Raw genomic sequence first — 20,941 nt, 5'->3', positions numbered from 1 at the left:
CAAAATTCCCGGAATTCCCAAAAAAAAAACAACAAAAAAAAAATCCCCCGGGATTTGTTGGTGTTTTCCAGTTCGGGGCGGAGACGCAGCAGAGCCGGGTGGTGCCGGGGGGGGCGGCCACCAGACCCCTCCCCCCGCCTCGGGGGGACCAGGTATGACCCCCCCCTGATGGCCCCAATTCCCGAAATTCCCAAAATTCCAGCCCGGAATTCCCAAAATTCCCGCTCGGAGCGGCTCAAAATGGTGAAAATTCTGCTCAAAATTCACCCAAAATGCCCCCAAATCCACCCAAATCCCCCCAAAATCCCACCCAGGGTCACCCCAAGGACCGCCCCTGATGGCCCCAATTCCCGAAATTCCCGAAATTCCCAAAATTCCAGCCCGGAATTCCCAAAATTCCCGCTCGGAGCGGCTCAAAATGGCGAAAATTCTGCTCAAAATCCACCCAAATCCACCCAAAATCCCACCCAGAGTCACCCCAAGGACTCCCCCCTGATGGCCCCAACCCCCAATTCCCAAAATTCCCGAAATTCCCAAAATTCCAGCCCGGAATTCCCAGAATTCCCAAAATTCCTGCTCGGAGCGGCTCAAAATGGTGAAAATTCTGCTCAAAATTCACCCAAATCCACCCAAAATCCCACCCAGAGTCACCCCAGGGACCCCCCCGATGGCCCCAACCCCCAATTCCCGAAATTCCCAAAATTCCCAAAATTCCAGCCCGGAATTCCCAAAATTCCCGCTCGGAGCGGCTCAAAATGGCAAAAATTCTGCTCAAAATTCACCCAAATCCACCCAAAATCCACCCAGAGTCACCCCAAGGACCCCCCCCTGATGGCCCCAACCCCCAATTCCCAAAATTCCCGAAATTCCCAAAATTCCAGCCTGGAATTCCCAGAATTCCCAAAATTCCCGCTCGGAGCAGCTCAAAATGGTGAAAATTCCACTCAAAATTCATCCAAAATGCCCCAAAATCCACCCAAATCCACCCAAAATCCCACCCAGAGTCACCCCAAGGACTCCCCCCTGATGGCCCCAAACCCCCAATTCCCGAAATTCCCAAAATTCCCAAAATTCCAGCCCAGAATTCCCAAAATTCCGCCCAAATCTGCTCCAAATTGCGACCATTCCACCCAAAATTCATCCAAAATGCCCCAAAATCCACCCAAATCCCCCCAAAATCCCACCCAGAGTCACCCCAAGGACCCCCCCTGATGGCCCCAACACCCAATTCCCGAAATTCCCGGAATTCCCAAAATTCCAGCCCGGAATTCCCAAAATTCCCGCTCAGAGCGGCTCAAAATGGTGAAAATTCTGCTCAAAATTCACCCAAATCCACCCAAAATCCCACCCAGAGTCACCCCAAGGACCCCCCCCCGATGGCCCCAAACCCCCAATTCCCAAAATTCCCAAAATTCCCAAAATTCCAGCCCGGAATTCCCAAAATTCCCGCTCGGATTGGCTCAAAATGGCAAAAAATTCCGCGCAAAATCTGCTCAAAATTCACCCAAATCCCCCCAAAATCCCACCCAGAGTCACCCCAGGGACCCCCCTGATGATCCCCAATTCCCGAAATTCCCAAAATTCCCAAAATTCCAGCCCGGAATTCCCAGAATTCCCAAAATTCCCGCTCGGAGCAGCTCAAAAGGGTGAAAATTCCGCTCAAAATTCATCCAAAATGCCCCCAAATCCACCAAAAATCCCACCCAAAATCCCACCCAGAGTCACCCCAAGGACCCCCCCTGATGGCCCCAATTCCCGAAATTCCCGAAATTCCCAAAATTCCAGCCCGGAATTCCCAAAATTCCTGCTCGGAGCGGCTCAAAATGGCGAAAATTCTGCTCAAAATCCACCCAAATCCACCCAAAATCCCACCCAGGGTCACCCCAAGGACCGCCCCTGATGGCCCCAATTCCCGAAATTCCCGAAATTCCCAAAATTCCAGCCCGGAATTCCCAAAATTCCCGCTCGGAGCGGCTCAAAATGGCGAAAATTCTGCTCAAAATTCACCCAAATCCACCCAAAATCCCACCCAGAGTCACCCCAAGGACTCCCCCCTGATGGCCCCAACCCCCAATTCCCAAAATTCCCGAAATTCCCAAAATTCCAGCCCAGAATTCCCAAAATTCTGCCCAAATCTGCTCCAAATTGTGACCATTCCACTCAAAATTCATCCAAAATGCCCCAAAATCCACCCAAATCCCCCCAAAATCCCACCCAGAGTCACCCCAAGGACCCCCCCCCGATAGCCCCAACCCCCAATTCCCAAAATTCCCGAAATTCCCAAAATTCCAGCCCGGAATTCCCAAAATTCCTGCTTGGATTGGCTCAAAATGGCGAAAATTCTGCTCAAAATTCACCCAAATCCCCCCAAAATCCCACCCAGAGTCACCCCAAGGACCCCCCCCTGATGGCCCCAACCCCCAATTCCCAAAATTCCCGAAATTCCCAAAATTCCAGCCCAGAATTCCCAAAATTCTGCCCAAATCTGCTCCAAATTGCGACCATTCCACCCAAAATTCATCCAAAATGCCCCAAAATCCACCCAAATTCCCCCAAAATCCCACCCAGAGTCACCCCAAGGACCCCCCCCGATGGCCCCCAAAAATTCAAAAGAAGTCCTCAAAAAAAATCCCCCCAAAAACCCCCCAAAATCCACCAAAAAATCCCAAATATCCCCCCCCAAAATTCAAAAAACCCCCCCAAAAATCGCAAAAAATCCCCCAAAAATCCTCTCCCAAAAATCCCCAAAACATTCCAAAAAAATCCCCAAAAGATCTCCAAAAATTCCCCCCCCAAAATTCCACAGAAATCCTCAAGAAAAAATCCCCCCAAAACCCCCAAAAAATCAAAAAACATCCCCTCAAAAAAATCCCGAAAAATCCCCCAAAAAATCCCAAAAAAATCTCTAAAAATCACCCCCAAAAAATTCCGCAAAAAATCCTCCAAAAAATCGCCAGAAAATCCAAAAAAACCCTCCAAAAAATCCCCCAAAAATCCCCAAAAAAACTCCAAAAATCCCCCCCAAAAAATTCCGCAAAAATCCTCAAAAAAATCCCCCCCAAAAATCAAAAAAATCCCAAAAAATCCTGAAAAATCCCCAAACCCCCCCCAAAATCCAAAAAAATCCCCCAAAAAACCCCAAAAATCCTCAAAAAAATCCCCAAAATATCCCCAAAAAAATCCTCCAAAAAACGCCCCCCAAATCCCCAAAATCCAAAAAAAATCCCAAAATTCCCCCAAAAATCCCCCAGAAAACGCCCAAAATCCAAAGAAATCCCCACCAAAATCCCAAAAAAATCCCAAAAAATTCCCCAAAAAATCCCCAAAAAAATCCCAAAAAATCCCCAAAAACCCCAAAAAATCCCCAAAACCACCCCAAAAATCCCCAAAAAACCCCCCAAAAATCCCCAGAAAAATCCTCAAAAAAATCCCCAAAATATCCCCAAAAAAATCCTCCAAAAAACGCCCCCCAAATCCCCAGAAAACCCAAAAAAAATCCCTAAAAACCCCCCAAAATCCCCAAAAACATCCCCAAAAAATCCCCAAAAAATTCCAAAAAATCCCCAAAAATTCCGAAAAAATCCCAAAAAAACCTCCAAAAAATCCATAAAAAATCCCAAAAAATCCCCCCCCAAAAAAAAAACTCCAAAAAATCCCCCCAAAATCCCAAAAAATCCCCCAAAAAACCCCAAAAATCGCAAAAAATCCCCCCGAAAAATCCCCTCAAAATCCCAAAAAAGTCCTCAAAAAAAATCCCCCAAAATCCCAAAAAATCCCCCCAAAAAATCCCCTCAAAATCCCAAAAAAATCCCCAAAATCCAAAAAAAAATCCCCAAAAAATCCCCCAGAAAACGCCCAAAATCCAAAAAAATCCCCCAAAAAATCCCAAAAAAATCCCCAAAAATCCCCCAAAAAACCCCAAAAATGGCAAAAAATCCCCCCGAAAAATCCCCCAAAAATTCCAAAAAAGTCCTCAAAAAAAATCCCCCCAAAATACCAAAAAATCCCCCCCCAAATCCCCAAAAAAATCCCCAAAATCCAAAAAAAATCCCAAAATTCCCCCAAAAATCCCCCAGAAAACGCCCAAAATCCAAAGAAATCCCCACCAAAATCCCAAAAAAATCCCCAAAAAATCCCCAAAAAAATCCCCAAAAAATCCCAAAAAATCCCCAAAAACCCCAAAAAATCCCCCAAACCCCCCACACCCCCCCAAGACCCCCAAAACCCCCAAAATCCTCCCCAAAATTCCCCTCCAGCCCTCCAAACCCGAAGTCTTCGTGGACGTCCTCGAGCGCCTCTCGGTCGTCATCGCTGCCAACGTGAGCCCAGCAAACCCCCCAAAAACCCCCCAAAAACCCCAAAACCACCCCAAAATCCCCAAAAAACCCCCCAAAAATCCCCAGAAAAATCCTCAAAAAAATCCCCAAAAAATCCCCCCAAAAATCCTCCAAAAAACGCCCCCCAAATCCCCAGAAAACCCAAAAAAATCCCAAAAAACCCCCCCAAAATCCCCAAAAAATCCCCCTCAAAATCCCCCAAAAAATCCCCCAAAATTCCAAAAAAATCCCAAAAAATTCCCCAAAAAATCCCCAAAAAAATCCCAAAAAAACCTCCAAAAAATCCCTAAAAAATCCCCAAAAAATCCCCCCCAAAAAAAAAAAAAAAAAAAAAACCTCCAAAAAATCCCCCAAAAAACCCCAAAAATCGCAAAAAACCCCCCCGAAAAATCCCCCAAAAATTCCAAAAAAGTCCTCAAAAAAAATCCCCCCAAAATCCCCAAAAATCCCCCCCCAAATCCCAAAAAAAATCCCCAAAATCCCAAAAAAATCCCAAAATTCCCCCAAAAATCCCCCAGAAAAACGCCCAAAATCCAAAGAAATCCCCACCAAAATCCAAAAAAAATCCCAAAAAATCCCCCAAAAAATCCCCAAAAAAATCCCAAAAAAATCCCAAAAAATCCCCCAAAACCCCAAAAAATCCCCAAAACCCCCCACACCCCCCCAAGACCCCCAAAACCCCCAAAATCCTCCCCAAAATTTCCCTCCAGCCCTCCAAACCCGAAGTCTTCGTGGACGTCCTCGAGCGCCTCTCGGTCGTCATCGCTGCCAACGTGAGCCCAGCAAACCCCCCAAAAACCCCCCCAAAAACCCCAAAACCACCCCAAAATCCCCAAAAAACCCCCCAAAAATCCCCAGAAAAATCCTCAAAAAAATCCCCAAAAAATCCCCCCAAAAATCCTCCAAAAAACGCCCCCCAAATCCCCAGAAAACCCAAAAAAATCCCAAAAAACCCCCCCAAAATCCCCAAAAAATCCCCCTCAAAATCCCCCAAAAAATCCCCCAAAATTCCAAAAAAATCCCAAAAAATTCCCCAAAAAATCCCCCAAAAAATCCCAAAAAAACCTCCAAAAAATCCCTAAAAAATCCCCAAAAAATCCCCAAAAAAAAAAAAAAAAAACCTCCAAAAAATCCCCCAAAAAACCCCAAAAATGGCAAAAAATCCCCCCGAAAAATCCCCCCAAAATTCCAAAAAAGTCCTCAAAAAAAATCCCCCCAAAATCCCCAAAAATCCCCCCCCAAATCCCAAAAAAAATCCCCAAAATCCCAAAAAAATCCCAAAATTCCCCCAAAAATCCCCCAGAAAAACGCCCAAAATCCAAAGAAATCCCCACCAAAATCCCCAAAAAATCCCAAAAAATTCCCCAAAAAATCCCCAAAAAAATCCCCAAAAAATCCCCAAAAACCCCAAAAAATCCCCCAAACCCCCCAGACCCCCCCAAGACCCCCAAAACCCCCAAAATCCTCCCCAAAATTTCCCTCCAGCCCTCCAAACCCGAAGTCTTCGTGGACGTCCTCGAGCGCCTCTCGGTCGTCATCGCTGCCAACGTGAGCCCAGCAAACCCCCCAAAAAACCCTCCAAAAACCCCAAAACCACCCCAAAATCCCCAAAAATCCCCAAACCACCCCAAAATCGGGGTCCCCGTCCCCAAAACCCCCCGGGGACCCCCCAAAAATCCCCAATTTTGGCAGGGGACCCCCCTGAAGATCGACGTGCAGGGCGAGATTCGGCTCAAGTGTTACCTCCCCCCCTCCGTCGGTAAATTTGGGGCGGGGCCCCAAAATTTTGGGAGGGGTTTGGGAAGGATTTTGGGAGATTCCCCCCCCAAAACCCCCCCCCAAAAAAATTTGGGAGCTTTCCCAAAAATTTGGGGGATTTTTGGAGGCATTTTCGGGGATTTAAAGGGTTTTTTGTGGATTTTTAGGGGATTTTTTGGGGGGGGGGTTTTAAAGGGAATTTGAGGAGGGGTCCCCAAAAATTTGGGGAGTTTGGGGTTTTGGAGGGATTTGGGGGGGGGGATCCCCGGAATTTTGGGGGGTTTTGAGGGAATTTTTGGGGGGATTTGGGGGAATTTGGGGAGAATGAACGGGGAATTTTGTGAGGGTCAAAGGGTCCTGGAAGGGGGGGAGAAAAAGGGATTTTGAGGGGATTTTTGGGGGGATTTGGGGGGATTTTGGGGTGCTGGGGGGATTTTGGGGGATCCTGGAGGGATTTGAGGGGGATTTGGGGGGAATTTTGAGGGGATTTGGAGAGAATTTTGTGGGAATTTGGGGCCATTTGGGGAGAATTAACGGGAATTTCGTGAGGGCAAAAAGGTCCTGGAAGGGGGAAAAAAAGGGCGGGAAAAGGAATTTGGGAGGGTTTTGAGGGATTTTGGGGGGTTTTGAGGGGTCCTGAGGGGATTTTGGGGCATCCCGGGTGGATTTTGGGGGGTCCCGGGTGGATTTTGGGGTCAGGACCCCCCCATTTCCCCCCCTTTTCCCTCCCAGAGCTCCGGATCGGCCTCACGGAGGAATTTTGTGTGGGAAAATCGGAACTGAGGGGTGAGACCCCCCCCCAAATTCTTGGGGACCCCAAAATCCACCCCCAGGACCCCCAAAATTCCCTCGGACCTCCCCAAATTCCCCCAGGACCCCCAAATTCTCCCCGAATCGCCCCAAATTCCCCTCAAATCCCCCCCTTTTTTTCTCCCCTTCCAGGACCTTTGTAACCCTCCCTAAAATCCCCATTGAAATCCCCTAAATTTGCCATTTCCCCCCATTTTTTTCCCATTCGAACTCCCAAAATCTCCCGAAAACACCCCAAAATTTCCTCGAATCCTTCCTAAAATCCCTCTGCACCCTGCCAGGACGCCCAAATTCTTCCTTACTCTCCTTCCAGGACCTTTTAATCCCTCAAAGTCCCTTTTTTTTCCCCATTTCAATGCCCCAAAATCCCCTTTTTTCCTCCCAAAACCCCTCCAACCCCCCCCAAATTCTCCCAAAATTTCCCAAACATTCCCCAAATCCCCTTTTTTCCCCTTCCAGGACCTTCTTAACCCCCTAAAACCCCCCCAAACCCCCTTTTTTTCCCTTTTAAACCCCCCAAAATCCCCTTTTTTCCTCCCAAAACCCCTCCAACCCCCCCCAAATTTACCCAAACATTCCCAAATATTCCCAAACATTCCCAAAATCCTTTTTTCCCCTTCCAGGACCTTCTTAACCCCCTAAAACCCCCCAAAATCCCCTTTTTTTCCCTTTTAAACCCCCCAAAATCCCCTTTTTTCCTCCCAAAACCCCTCCAAACCCCCCCAAATTTACCCAAATTTACCCAAACATTCCCAAATATTCCCAAATGTTCCCCAAAATCCTGTTTTTCCCCTTCCAGGACCTTCTTAACCCCCTAAAACCCCCCAAAATCCCCTTTTTTTCCGTTTTAAACCCCCCAAAATCCCCTTTTTTCCTCCCAAAACCCCTCCAAACCCCCCCAAATTTCCCCCCATTTTCCCAAATATTCCCAAATGTTCCCCAAAATCCTTTTTTCCCCTTCCAGGACCTTCTTAACCCCCTAAAAACCCCCCAAAATCCCCCTTTTTTCCCTTTTAAACCCCCCAAAATCCCCGTTTTTCCTCCCAAAACTCCTCCAAACCCCCCCAAATTTACCCAAACATTCCCAAATATTCCCAAATGTTCCCCAAAATCCTGTTTTTCTCCTTCCAGGACCTTCTTAACCCCCTAAAACCCCCCAAAATCCCCATTTTTTCCCCTCTAAACCCTCCAAAATCCCCGTTTTTCCTCCCAAAATCCCTCCAAACCCCCCCAAATTTACCCAAATATTCCCAAATGTTCCCAAAATCCCCTTTTTTCCCCTTCCAGAACCTTCTTAACCCCCTAAAATCCCCCAAAATCCCTTTTTTTTCCCTTTTAAACCCCCCCAAAATCCCCGTTTTTCCTCCCAAAACTCCTCCAAACCCCCCCAAATTCTCCCAAATATTCCCAAATGTTCCCAAAATCCCCTTTTTTCCCCTTCCAGGACCTTCTTAACCCCCTAAAACCCCCCAAATCCCCTTTTTTTCCCTTTTAAACCCCCCAAAATCCCCGTTTTTCCTCCCAAAACCCCTCCAAACCCCCCCAAATTTACCCAAACATTCCCAAATATTCCCAAATGTTCCCCAAAATCCTGTTTTTCTCCTTCCAGGACCTTCTTAACCCCCTAAAACCCCCCAAAATCCCCTTTTTTTCCCTTTTAAACCCCCCAAAATCCCCTTTTTTTCCCTTTTAAACCCCCCAAAATCCCCGTTTTTCCTCCCAAAACTCCTCCAAACCCCCCCCCAAATTTTCCCCAATTTTCCCAAATTTTCCCAAACATTCCCAAAATCCTTTTTTCCCCTTCCAGGACCTTGTTAACCCCCTAAAACCCCCCAAAATCCCCTTTTTTTCCCTTTTAAACCCCCCAAAATCCCCGTTTTTCCTCCCAAAACTCTTCCAACCCCCCCCAAATTTACCCAAATATTCCCAAATGTTCCCCAAAATCCTGTTTTTCTCCTTCCAGGACCTTCTTAACCCCCTAAACTCCCCAAAATCCCCTTTTTTCCTCCCAAAACCCCTCCAAACCCCCCCAAATTTACCCAAACATTCCCAAATATTCCCAAATGTTCCCCAAAATCCTGTTTTTCCCCTTCCAGGACCTTCTTAACCCCCTAAAACCCCCCAAAACCCCCTTTTTTTCCCTTTTAAACCCCCCAAAATGCCCGTTTTTCCTCCCAAAACTCCTCCAACCCTCCCCAAATTTTCCCCAATTTTCCCAAATTTTCCTGAATTGTCCCGAATTTTCCCGAATTCCCGGATTTCCGCCCCAGGCTACGGGACCCCGGTGCGGGTGGACGAGTGCTCCTTCCACAGCTCCATCAAACTGGACGAGTTCGGCTCCGGGAGGGTCCTCAGGGTCACCCCCAGCGCCGGCGAGGTCGGGAGATTTGGGGAGAATTCAGGGGGAATTGGGAAAAATCGGGAGGAGGTTGGGGGAAAATGGGAAAAAAATGGGAAAAAATTGGGGAAAATTCGGGGAAAATTTGGGGAAAGTTGGGGGAAAGTTGGGGGAAAGGTGGGGGAAAGGTGGGGGGAGTTTGGGGGAAAATTGGGGAAAATTGGGGAAAAATTGGGGAAAATTTGGGGAGAAATTGGGGGAAAGTTGGGGAAAAATTGGGGAAAAGTTGGGGGGAATTGGGGAAAAGTTGGGGGAAATTGGGGAAAAATTGGGGAAAAGTTGGGGGGAATTGGGGAAAAATTGGGGAAAAGTTGGGGGGAATTGGGGAAAAATTGGGGAAAAGTTGGGAAAAATTGGGGGGAAATTGGGGAAAAGTTGGGGGGAATTGGAGAAAAATTGGGGAAAATTGGGGAAAAATTGGGGGAAAGATGGGGGGAGTTTGGGGGAAAATTGGGGAAAATTGGGGAAAAATTGGGGAAAATTTGGGGAGAAATTGGGGGAAAGTTGGGGAAAAACTGGGGAAAAGTTGGGGGGAATTGGGGAAAAATTGGGGGAAATTGGGGGAAAGTTGGGGAAAAATTGGGGGAAGTTGGGGAAAAATTGGGGAAAAATTGGGGGAAAGTTGGGGGAAAATTGGAGGAAAAATTAGGGAGAAATTGGGGGGAAATTGGGGGGAATTGGGGAAAAAATGGGGGAAAACTGGGGAAAAAATGGGGAAAAATTGGGGAAAATTCGGGGAAAATTTGGGGAAAGTTGGGGGAAAGTTGGGGGAAAGTTGGGGGAAAGGTGGGGGAAAGGTGGGGGGAGTTTGGGGGAAAATTGGGGAAAAATTGGGGAAAAACTGGGGAAAATTTGGGGAGAAATTGGGGGAAAGTTGGGGAAAAATTGGGGAAAAGTTGGGGGGAATTGGGGAAAAGTTGGGGGAAATTGGGGAAAAATTGGGGAAAAGTTGGGGGGAATTGGGGAAAAATTGGGGAAAAGTTGGGGGGAATTGGGGAAAAATTGGGGAAAAGTTGGGAAAAATTGGGGGGAAATTGGGGAAAAGTTGGGGGGAATTGGGGAAAAATTGGGGAAAATTGGGGAAAAATTGGGGGAAAGATGGGGGGAGTTTGGGGGAAAATTGGGGAAAATTGGGGAAAAATTGGGGAAAATTTGGGGAGAAATTGGGGGAAAGTTGGGGAAAAATTGGGGAAAAGTTGGGGGGAATTGGGGAAAAATTGGGGGAAATTGGGGGAAAGTTGGGGAAAAATTGGGGGAAGTTGGGGAAAAATTGGGGAAAATTGGGGGAAAGTTGGGGAAAAATTGGAGGAAAAATTAGGGAGAAATTGGGGGGAAATTGGGGGGAATTGGGGAAAAAATGGGGGAAAACTGGGGAAAAAATGGGGAAAAATTGGGGAAAATTCGGGGAAAATTTGGGGAAAGTTGGGGGAAAGTTGGGGGAAAGGTGGGGGAAAGGTGGGGGGAGTTTGGGGGAAAATTGGGGAAAAACTGGGGAAAAGTTGGGGGGAATTGGGGAAAAATTGGAGGAAATTGGGGAAAAATTGGGGGAAAGTTGGGGAAAAATTGGGGGAAAGTTGGGGAAAAATTGGGGAAAAATTGGGGGAAAGTTGGGGGGAAATTGGGGGGAATTGGGGAAAAAATTGGGGAAAACTGGGGAAAAAATGGGGAAAAATTAGGGAGAAATTGGGGAAAGTTGGGAGTTTGGGGAAAAATTAGGGGGGAAATTGGGAAAAAATTGGGGAAAAGTTGGGGGGAGTTTGGGGAAAAATGGGGAGAAAATTGGGGAAAAACTGGGGAAAAGTTGGGGGAAAGATGGGGGGAGTTTGGGGGAAAATTGGGGGAAAATTTGGGAAAAATTGGGGGAAAGTTGGGAAAAAATTGGGGAAAAGTTGGGGGGAATTGGGGAAAATTGGGGAAAATTGGGGAAAAATTGGGGGAAAGTTGGGGAAAAATTGGGGAAAGATGGGGGGAGTTTGGGGGAAAATTGGGGGAAAGTTGGGAAAAAATTGGGGAAAAATTAGGGAGAAATTGGGGGAAAGCTGGGGAAAAATTGGGGAAAAATTGGGGGGAATTGGGGAAAAGTTGGGGGGAATTGGGGAGAAATTGGGGGGAAATAGGGAAAAAATTGGGGAGAAATTGGGGGAAAGTTGGGGAAAAATGGGAAAAAAATTCTGGGGGAATTTGGGGGAATTTTGGGGGGGATTTGGGGAATTTGTGTTGGGGATTTGAGGAATTTGGGGGATTTTGGAGGGATTTGGGGGAGTTTGTGTGGGATTTTGGGGAAGTCAGGGGGGATTTGGGGGTGATTTGAGGGATTTTGGGGAATTTTGGGGAGTTTGGGGATTTTGGGGGGATTTGAGGGATTTTGAGGGAATTTGGGAGGATTTTGGGGAAATTGGGGGGATTTGGGGGGGAATTTGGGGAATTCGTGTGGGGATTTGGGGAATTCAGGGGAAATTCGAGGAATTTTGGGGAATTTGGGGGAAATTCAGGGGGAATTGGGGGGATTTGGGGGAGTTTGTGTAGGAATTTTGGGGAATTCAGGGGGAATTTGGGGAATTTTGGGGGAATTTGAGGCATTTTGGGGAGATTTCGGGGCCTCCCAGCTGCGTTTTAACCCCCAATTCCTCCCCTCCCCCCCAGTTCCAGCGGGAATTTTCCCTTCATTCCCAAAATTCCCACAAATCCCAACCTGGGGGGGTTCCAGGGGGGTCCTGGGGGTCCCAAATTCCCTGGGAATGCCGAATTCCCGCCCTTTCTCCCGGAATTCCCGCTGTTTCCCCCCAATTCCCATCGTTTATCCCAAAATTCCCGCCCTTTCTCCCCAATTCCCGCCATTTCCCCCCCAATTCCCATCGTTTATCCCCAAATTCCCGCCCTTTCTCCCCAATTCCCGCCATTTCCCCCCAATTCCCGCCATTTCTCCCCAATTCCCGCCATTTCTCCCCAATTCCCGCCCTTTCTCCCCAATTCCCGCCATTTCTCCCCAAATTCCCGCCCTTTCCCCCCAATTCCCGCCCTTTCTCCCCAATTCCCGCCCTTTCCCCCCAATTCCCGCCCTTTCTCCCCAATTCCCGCCATTTCCCCCCCAATTCCCGCCCTTTCTCCCCAATTCCCGCCCTTTCCCCCCAATTCCCGCCCTTTCCCCCCAATTCCCGCCCTTTCTCCCCAATTCCCGCCATTTCTCCCCAATTCCCGCCATTTCTCCCCAAATTCCCGCCATTTCCCCCCAATTCCCGACATTTCCCCCCCAATTCCCGCCCTTTCTCCCCAATTCCCGCCCTTTCCCCCCAATTCCCGCCCTTTCCCCCCAATTCCCGCCCTTTCTCCCCAATTCCCGCCATTTCCCCCCAATTCCCGCCCTTTCTCCCCAATTCCCGCCATTTCCCCCCAATTCCCGCCATTTCCCCCAAATTCCCGCCCTTTCCCCCAAATTCCCGCCCTTTCTCCCCAATTCCCGCCCTTTCCCCCCAATTCCCGCCATTTCTCCCCCAATTCCCGCCATTTCCCCCCAATTCCCGCCGTTTCTCCCCAATTCCCGCCGTTTCTCCCCAATTCCCGCCGTTTCTCCCCAATTCCCGCCCTTTCTCCCCAATTCCCGCCATTTCTCCCCAATTCCCGCCATTTCTCCCCAATTCCCGCCCTTTCTCCCCCAATTCCCGCCATTTCTCCCCAATTCCCGCCATTTCTCCCCAATTCCCGCCATTTCTCCCCAAATTCCCGCCATTTCCCCCCAATTCCCGCCATTTCTCCCCAATTCCCGCCCTTTCTCCCCCAATTCCCGCCCTTTCCCCCCAATTCCCGCCATTTCTCCCCAATTCCCGCCCTTTCTCCCCAATTCCCGCCCTTTCCCCCCAATTCCCGCCCTTTCTCCCCAAATTCCCGCCCTTTCCCCCCAATTCCCGCCATTTCCCCCCAATCCCCGCCCTTTCTCCCCAATTCCCGCCCTTTCTCCCCAATCCCCGCCCTTTCTCCCCAATTCCCGCCCTTTCTCCCCAATTCCCGCCATTTCCCCCCAATTCCCGCCCTTTCTCCCCAAATTCCCGCCCTTTCTCCCCAATTCCCGCCCTTTCCCCCCCAATTCCCGCCCTTTCCCCCCAATTCCCGCCATTTCTCCCCCAATTCCCGCCATTTCTCCCCAATTCCCGCCATTTCTCCCCCAATTCCCGCCATTTCTCCCCAATTCCCGCCCTTTCCCCCCAATTCCCGCCGTTTCCCCCCAATTCCCGCCGTTTCCCCCCAATTCCCGCCCTTTCCCCCCAATTCCCGCCCTTTCTCCCCCAATTCCCGCCGTTTCTCCCCAATTCCCGCCCTTTCTCCCCAATTCCCGCCATTTCTCCCCAATTCCCGCTGTTTCTCCCCCAATTCCCGCCATTTCTCCCCAATTCCCGCCGTTTCTCCCCAATTCCCGCCGTTTCTCCCCAAATTCCCGCTGTTTCTCCCCAATTCCCGCAGATGACGCTGATGCAGTACCAGGTCATGGACGAAATCCCGGCCCCGCTCCCGTTCCGCCTCTTCCCGACCCTGGAGAAGGAGCCCGGGGGAAGGTGGGACCCCAAATCCTGGGGGAAGAACCCCAAAAAACTTCGGGAATTTTTAGCTTGGATTGAGGGGGGGGGTCCTGAATTTTGGGGGATTTTTTCAGATTTTTTAGGGATTTTTTTTCTGGATTTTTGGGGATTTTTCTGGATTTTTGGGGATTTTTTTCCTGATTTTTTGCGGAGTTTTTTCCTGAATTTTGGGGGATTTTTTCTTGATTTTGGGGGATTTTTTCAGGTTTTTTTAAAATTTCTTTGGATTTTTTTAATGGATTTTTGGGGATTTTTTTTCCTGAATTTGGGGGATTTTTTCCTGGTTTTCAGGGAATTTTTCCGGATTTTTTCTTTTTCCCCACAGATTTTTTTCCCATTTTTGGGGGGGATTTTTTGGTGAATTTTGGGGATTTTTTTCCTGATTTTTTGGGGAGTTTTTTCCTGAATTTTGGGGGATTTTTTCTTGATTTTGGGGGTTTTTTTCAGATTTTTTTAAAATTTCTTTGGATTTTTTTAATGGATTTTTGGGTATTTTTTCCAAATTTTTGGGGATTTTTTTACAGATTTTTTGGGGAATTTTTTTCCTGATTTTTGGAGGATTTTTCCCCTGAATTTTGGGGGACTTTTCCCCTGATTTTTGGGTATTTTTTCCTGATTTTTTTTTTGGGGGGGGGGGGGGGGGTGCGTTTCTGGATTTTTGGGGATTTTTTTCTGGATATTTTGGGAATTTTTTTCCTGATTTTTGGAGGATTTTTCCTGATTTTTGGGGGATTTTTTTTCGGGATTGTTTGGATTTTTTCCCCCCCTGATTTTTTCCCTGAATTTTGGGGGTTTTTTTTCTGATTTCTGGGTAATTTTTCCTCATTTTTTGGGTAATTTTTCCCGATTTTTGGGGATTTTTCTCGGGATTTTTTTCCCCCTAATTTTTTGGGGTTTTTTCCCTGAATTTTGGGAATTTCTTCCTAAATTTTTAGGGATTCTTTTCAGATTTTTGGGGGGATTTTTTCCCTGAATTTTGGGGATTTTTTCCAGATTTTTGGGGATTTTTTCCGGATTTTTTCTTTTTCCCCACAGATTTTTTCCCCATTTTTGGGGGGGATTTTTTGGTGAATTTTGGGGATTTTTTCCCAGATTTTTGGGCATTTTTTTCCTGAATTTTGGGCGATTTTTTGGAGATTTTTTCCCTGATATTTGGGGATTTTTTCCTGGGTTTTTTTTGAGTTTTTTACAGATTTTTTGGGATTTTTTTTTCCGTTTTTTTCTTTTTTGCTATTGTTTTTTCCTGAATTTTGGGAATTTTTCCTGGGGTTTTTTTGGAATTTTTCCTGATCTTTGGGAATTTTTTTCTGGTTTGGGGGGGTGATTTTTCCGGATTTTTTGGGATTTTTTTCCGGATTTTTGGGGAATTTTTTTCCGTATTTTCGGGGGATTTTTCCTGATTTTTTGGGGGAATTTTCCTGGGGTTTTTTTTTGGGTTTTCCTGATTTTTGGGGGGATTTTTTTCCTGATTTTTGGGATATTTTTCCTGATTTTTGGGGGGTTTTCCCCTGGTTTTTTAAAATTTTCCTGATTTTTTGAGAATTTTTCCTCAATTTTTTTTTGCTTTCCCCTCAGTTTTGGAGTTTTTTTCCCTGATTTTTAGGGATTTTCCCTCATTTTTCAGCCTCATTTTTGGGGATACCCCAAAGTTTGGGGGGGGCTCCTCCTTCCCAACCCCCTGGGGAGATTCCCGATTTTTGGGGGGGGGGAATTTTCCTCCCAAATTTTCGGGATTTTTCCCAACTTTTGGGGTTTTTTTCCCCTCTCAGGATCCGCCTTTATTTGAAGCTCCGCTGCGACCTCCCCCCCAAAAGGTGAAAATTGGGGGAATTTCGGGAATTTTGGGCAAGATCCCGGGATTTTCAGCAGCCTGGGAGCCTCAAAACTCCCAAAATTCCCAAAATTCCCATTTTTCCCCCCAAAAAATCCCAGCCAAGCCGTCAACGTTCGCCTGCAGCTCCCGGTGCCCAAAGGCGTCTCCAGGTGGGGATTTTGGGGAATTTTGGGGGATTTTGGGGGATTTGGGGGGTCATGAGGGGTGAATCCCAAATTTTGGGCCCTGCCAGTCTTTTCCAGGTGGAATTTGGGGGGAAAATTTGGGAATTTGGAGGGAATTTGGGGGAAATTTTTGGGAATTTGGAGGGAATTTGGGGGATTTGGGAGGAATTTTTGGGAATTTGGAGGGAATTTGGGGAATTTGGGGGGAATTTGGGGGAATTTTGAGGGAATTTGGGGGATTTGGGGGGAATTTTTGGGAATTTGGAGGGAATTTGAGGAATTTGGGGGGAATTTTTGGGAATTTGCAGGGAATTTTGGGAATTTGGGGGGAATCTTTGGGAATTTGGAGGTGACTTTGGGAATCAGGGGGGGATTTGGGGAGGAATTTGGGGATTTGGGGGATCCGGGGGGGGGGGGGGTGAATCCCAAATTTTGAAGCCTCCCAGGTGGAATTTGGGTGGAATTTTTGGGAAATCTGTAAAATTTGGGGGAATTTTAAGGGATTTAGGGGGGGATTTGGGATTCAGGGGCAATTTTGGGGCTCAAATCCCAAATTTTGGGGCTCCCCCCGCCTCTCCGGAATTTGGGTGGAATTTGGGGGGATTTGGGGGAATTTCCAGGGGATTTGGGGGATTTGGGGAGAATTTGGGGATTTGGGCGGAATTTTGGGGCTCGAATCCCAAATTTTGGGGCTCCCCCCGCCTCTCCCAGGTGGAATTTGGGTGGAATTTGGGGGGATTTGGGGGCGGATTTGAGGCCAATTTGGGTGGAATTGGTGGGGATTTGGGGGAATTTCCAGGGGATTTGGGGGATTTGGGGGGATTTGGGGATTTGGGCGGAATTTTGGGGCTCGAATCCCAAATTTTGGGGCCCCCCAGCCTCTCCCAGGTGGAATTTGGGTGGAATTTGGGGGGATTTTGGGGCAGATTTGAGGCCAATTTGGGTGGAATTGGTGGGGATTTGGGGGAATTTCCAGGGGATTTGGGAGAATTTGGGGATTTGGGCGGAATTTTGGGGCTCGAATCCCAAATTTTGGGGCTCCCCCCGCCTCTCCCAGGTGGAATTTGGGTGGAATTTGGGGGGATTTGGGGGCAGATTTGAGGCCAATTTGGGTGGAATTTCCAGGGGATTTGGGGGAATTTCCAGGGGATTTGGGGGATTTGGGGGGATTTGGGGATTTGGGTGGAATTTTGGGGCTCAAATCCCAAATTTTGGGGCTCCCCCCGCCTCTCCCAGGTGGAATTTGGGGGGATTTGGGGGTGGATTTGAGGCCAATTTGGGTGGAATTGGTGGGGATTTGGGGGAATTTCCAGGGGATTTGGGGGAATTTGGGGGAATTTGGGGATTTGGGCGGAATTTTGGGGCTCGAATCCCAAATTTTGGGGCTCCCCCCGCCTCTCCCAGGTGGAATTTGGGTGGAATTTGGGGGGATTTTGGGGCAGATTTGAGGCCAATTTGGGTGGAATTGGTGGGGATTTGGGGGAATTTCCAGGGGATTTGGGGGATTTGGGGGGATTTGGGGATTTGGGCGGAATTTTGGGGCTCGAATCCCAAATTTTGGGGTCCCCCAGCCTCTCCCAGGAGCTGAGCAGCCCCGACCAAGCGGCCGAGTTGGATTTGGGCTCCCGCAGCATCCGCTGGGAAATTCCCAAAATCCAGGGGGGCTCCCAACTCTCCGCCCTCTTCAAGGTCAGAGTCGCCCTCAGAACCCCCAAATTGAGCCCAGAAATCCCAAATTGACCCCAAAATGCCCAAGTTTAGGCCAGAATTCCCAGATTGAGCCCAAAATGCCCAAATTTAGCCCAGAATTGCCAGATTGAGCCCAAAATGCCCAAATTTAGCCCAGAATTCCCAAATTGAGCCCAAAATGCCCAAATTTATCTCAGAATCCCCCAATTTAGCCCAGAATTTCCAAATTTAGCCCAAAATCCCCAAATTGAGCCCCAAATGCCCAAATTTAGCCCAGAATGCCCAAATTTAGCCCAAAATTAGCCCAAAATTCCCAAATTTAGCCCAAAATCCCCAAATTTAGCCCAGGATCCCCAAATTTAGCCCAAAATGCCCAAATTTAGTCCAAAATGCCCAAATTGAGCCCCAAATGCCCAAATTTAGCCCAGAATCCCCAAAGTTAGCCCCAAACCCCCAAATTTAGCCCCAAATCCCCAAATTTAGCCCAGAATCCCCAAAATTAGCCCAAAATCCCAGCCCAGAGCACCGAATCGCCAAAAATCCAGCCAAGATCCCAAAAAATGCACCCCAAATCTCCCCAAATTCCTCCAAATCCACCCCAAATCTCCCCAATATCCCAAAGATCCCAAAGATCCCCCAAAATTCCCAAAGATCCCAAATCTCCCAAATCCTCCTGACGTCCCCAATATCCCAAATATCCCCCAAAATTCCCAAAGATCCCAAAACTCCCCAAAAATTCCCAAATATTCCTAAAAATCCTCAAAAATTCCCAAAGATCGCAAAAATCCCCCAAAATTCCCAAATATTCCCCAAAAATTCCCAAAGATCCCCCAAAATCCCCAAAGATGCCAAAAATCCCAAAGCTCCCAAACATCCCCAAAGATCCCCGAAATATCCCAAAGATCCCAGAGATCCCAAACATTCCCAATATCCCAAAAAACCCCAAAAATTCCCAAATATCCCCCAAAAATTCCCAAATATCCCAAACACTCCCAAAGATCCGAAACATCCCCAATGATCCCAAATGGCCCCAAAGATCCCCAAAATTCCCAAACATTCCCAAATCCCTGAATTCCCAAATTCCCAATTCCCAGCTGGATCTGGCCTGGCCGGTGCCCGCCTGGCGCCTGGAGCTGGGCACTGCCCACGCCTCTTTCCAGCTGCCAACATCCCAAACATCCCCGAGATCCCAAAGATCCCAAACATTCCCAAAGATCCCAAACATTCCCAATGTTCCCAATATCCCAAAGATCCCAAACATTCCCAAATCCCTGAATTCCCAATATTCCCAAATTCCCAATTCCCAGCTGGATCTGGCCTGGCCGGTGCCCGCCTGGCGCCTGGAGCTGGGCACTGCCCACGGCTCCTTCCAGCTGCCAACATCCCAAACATCCCCAACATCCCAAACATCCCAAACATCCCCAATGTCCCTGAATTCCCAAATCCCTGAATTCCCAAATTCCCAATTCCCAGCTGGAGCTGGCCTGGCCGGTGCCCGCCTGGCACCTGGAGCTGGGCACTGCCCACGCCTCTTTCCAGCTGCCAACATCCCAAACATCCCCAACATCCCAAAGATCCCAAACATCCCCAATGTCCCTGAATTCCCAAATCCCTGAATTCCCAAATTCCCAATTCCCAGCTGGATCTGGCCTGGCCGGTGCCCGCCTGGCGCCTGGAGCTGGGCACTGCCCACGGCTCCTTCCAGCTGCCAACATCCCAAACATCCCAGAGATCCCAAAGATCCCAAACATTCCCAATGTTCCCAATATCCCAAAGATCCCTGACATTCCCAAATCCCTGAATTCCCAATATTCCCAATATTCCCAATATTCCCAATTCCCAGCTGGATCTGGCCTGGCCGGTGCCCGCCTGGCGCCTGGAGCTGGGCACTGCCCACGGCTCCTTCCAGCTGCCAACATCCCAAACATCCCCGAGATCCCAAAGATCCCAAACATTCCCAAAGATCCCAAACATTCCCAATGTTCCCAATATCCCAAAGATCCCAAACATTCCCAAATCCCTGAATTCCCAATATTCCCAAATTCCCAATTCCCAGCTGGATCTGGCCTGGCCGGTGCCCGCCTGGCACCTGGAGCTGGGCACTGCCCACGCCTCTTTCCAGCTGCCAACATCCCAAACATCCCCAACATCCCAAAGATCCCAAACATCCCCAATGTCCCTGAATTCCCAAATCCCTGAATTCCCAAATTCCCAATTCCCAGCTGGATCTGGCCTGGCCGGTGCCCGCCTGGCGCCTGGAGCTGGGCACTGCCCACGCCTCTTTCCAGCTGCCCTCCCAGAGCTGCTCCGGGCTCCGCGTTCGCTTCCTGCGCCTCTCGGGGCCGCCGGGCGCGGCGCTGGCGCAGCGCTGGGTGCGCTACCTGAGCCACAGCGACTCCTACGTGCTGCGCCTCTGAGCCCCCGCTGGGAATTCCCGGGAATTCCGGCAGAATTCCTGAGAAATTCCCGAGAAATTCCCCAGAAATTCCCGAGAAATTCCGAGAAAAAACGGCCTGGAAACGGCGGAGTTGTTGGGAGTTTTTTGTTGCGGGAGTTTTGGGGGGAAACGGCCCCAAAAATGGGCAAAAAAAGGGGTGGGGGTGGTGGGATTTGGTGCTGAGAGGGTCTGGAAGGAGAAGGGAGGGAGGAGATCCCGAAATTTTGGGGAAAAAAACGAAAATTCCCCAAAAAATTGGCCTGGAAACAGTGGAATTGTGGGAGGGTTTTATTGGGGGAGTTTTGGGGTGAAACGGCCCCAAAATGGGCAAAAAAAGGGGTGGGGGTGGTGGGATTTGGTGCTGAGAGGGTCTGGAAGGAGAAGGGAGGGAGGAGATCCCGAAATTTTGGGGAAAAAAACGAAAATTCCCCAAAAAATTGGCCTGGAAAGGATGGAATTGTGGGAGAGTTTTATTGGGGGACACCGAGGGATTTTGGGGGGAAAATGGGCAAAAATGGGCAAAAAAAGGGGTGGGGGTTGTGGGATTTGGTGCTGAGAGGGTCTGGAAGGAGATGAGGGGGTGGGAATCCCAAAATTTTGGGGAAAGACCCCGAAATTCCCAAAAAAATCGGCCTGGAAAGGATGGAATTGTGGGAGGGTTTTATTGGGGGAGTTTTGGGGTGAAAATGGGCAAAAAGGGGGAAAAAAAGGGGTGGGGGTGGTGGGATTGTGCACTGAGAGGGTCTGGAAGGAGATGAGGGGGTGGGAATCCCAAAATTTTGGGGAAAGACCCCGAAATTCCCAAAAAAATCGGCCTGGAAAGGATGGAATTGTGGGAGGGTTTTATTGGGGGAGTTTTGGGGTGAAAATGGGCAAAAAGGGGGAAAAAAAGGGGTGGGGGTTGTGGGATTCGGTGATGAGAGGGTCTGGAAGGAGATGAGGG

At 48.6% G+C, this 20,941-nt stretch overlaps 1 protein-coding gene across 1 annotated transcript in view; it reads left to right on the top strand.

Annotated features, from left to right (window-relative positions):
- The window catches only part of AP4M1 (adaptor related protein complex 4 subunit mu 1), a 35,233-nt gene extending 15,168 nt beyond the window's left edge, over positions 1-20,065 (top strand). Inside the window, exons 7-18 of the mRNA XM_082300485.1 lie at positions 72-152; positions 4,257-4,319; positions 5,048-5,110; positions 5,823-5,885; positions 6,030-6,096; positions 6,828-6,881; positions 9,176-9,282; positions 13,759-13,850; positions 15,644-15,688; positions 15,807-15,857; positions 17,444-17,561; positions 19,784-20,065. Of these exons, the coding sequence (XP_082156611.1) occupies positions 72-152; positions 4,257-4,319; positions 5,048-5,110; positions 5,823-5,885; positions 6,030-6,096; positions 6,828-6,881; positions 9,176-9,282; positions 13,759-13,850; positions 15,644-15,688; positions 15,807-15,857; positions 17,444-17,561; positions 19,784-19,978 (999 nt within the window). The 3' untranslated portion in view covers positions 19,979-20,065. The remainder of the gene's footprint in view (positions 1-71; positions 153-4,256; positions 4,320-5,047; positions 5,111-5,822; positions 5,886-6,029; positions 6,097-6,827; positions 6,882-9,175; positions 9,283-13,758; positions 13,851-15,643; positions 15,689-15,806; positions 15,858-17,443; positions 17,562-19,783) is intronic.
- Positions 20,066-20,941: the final 876 nt, after the last annotated feature.

This window comes from Coloeus monedula (genome assembly GCF_965178545.1).
Source record: "Coloeus monedula genome assembly, chromosome: 40".
NCBI lineage: Eukaryota > Metazoa > Chordata > Aves > Passeriformes > Corvidae > Coloeus > Coloeus monedula.
This window is presented reverse-complemented; position numbering and strand designations above follow the sequence as displayed.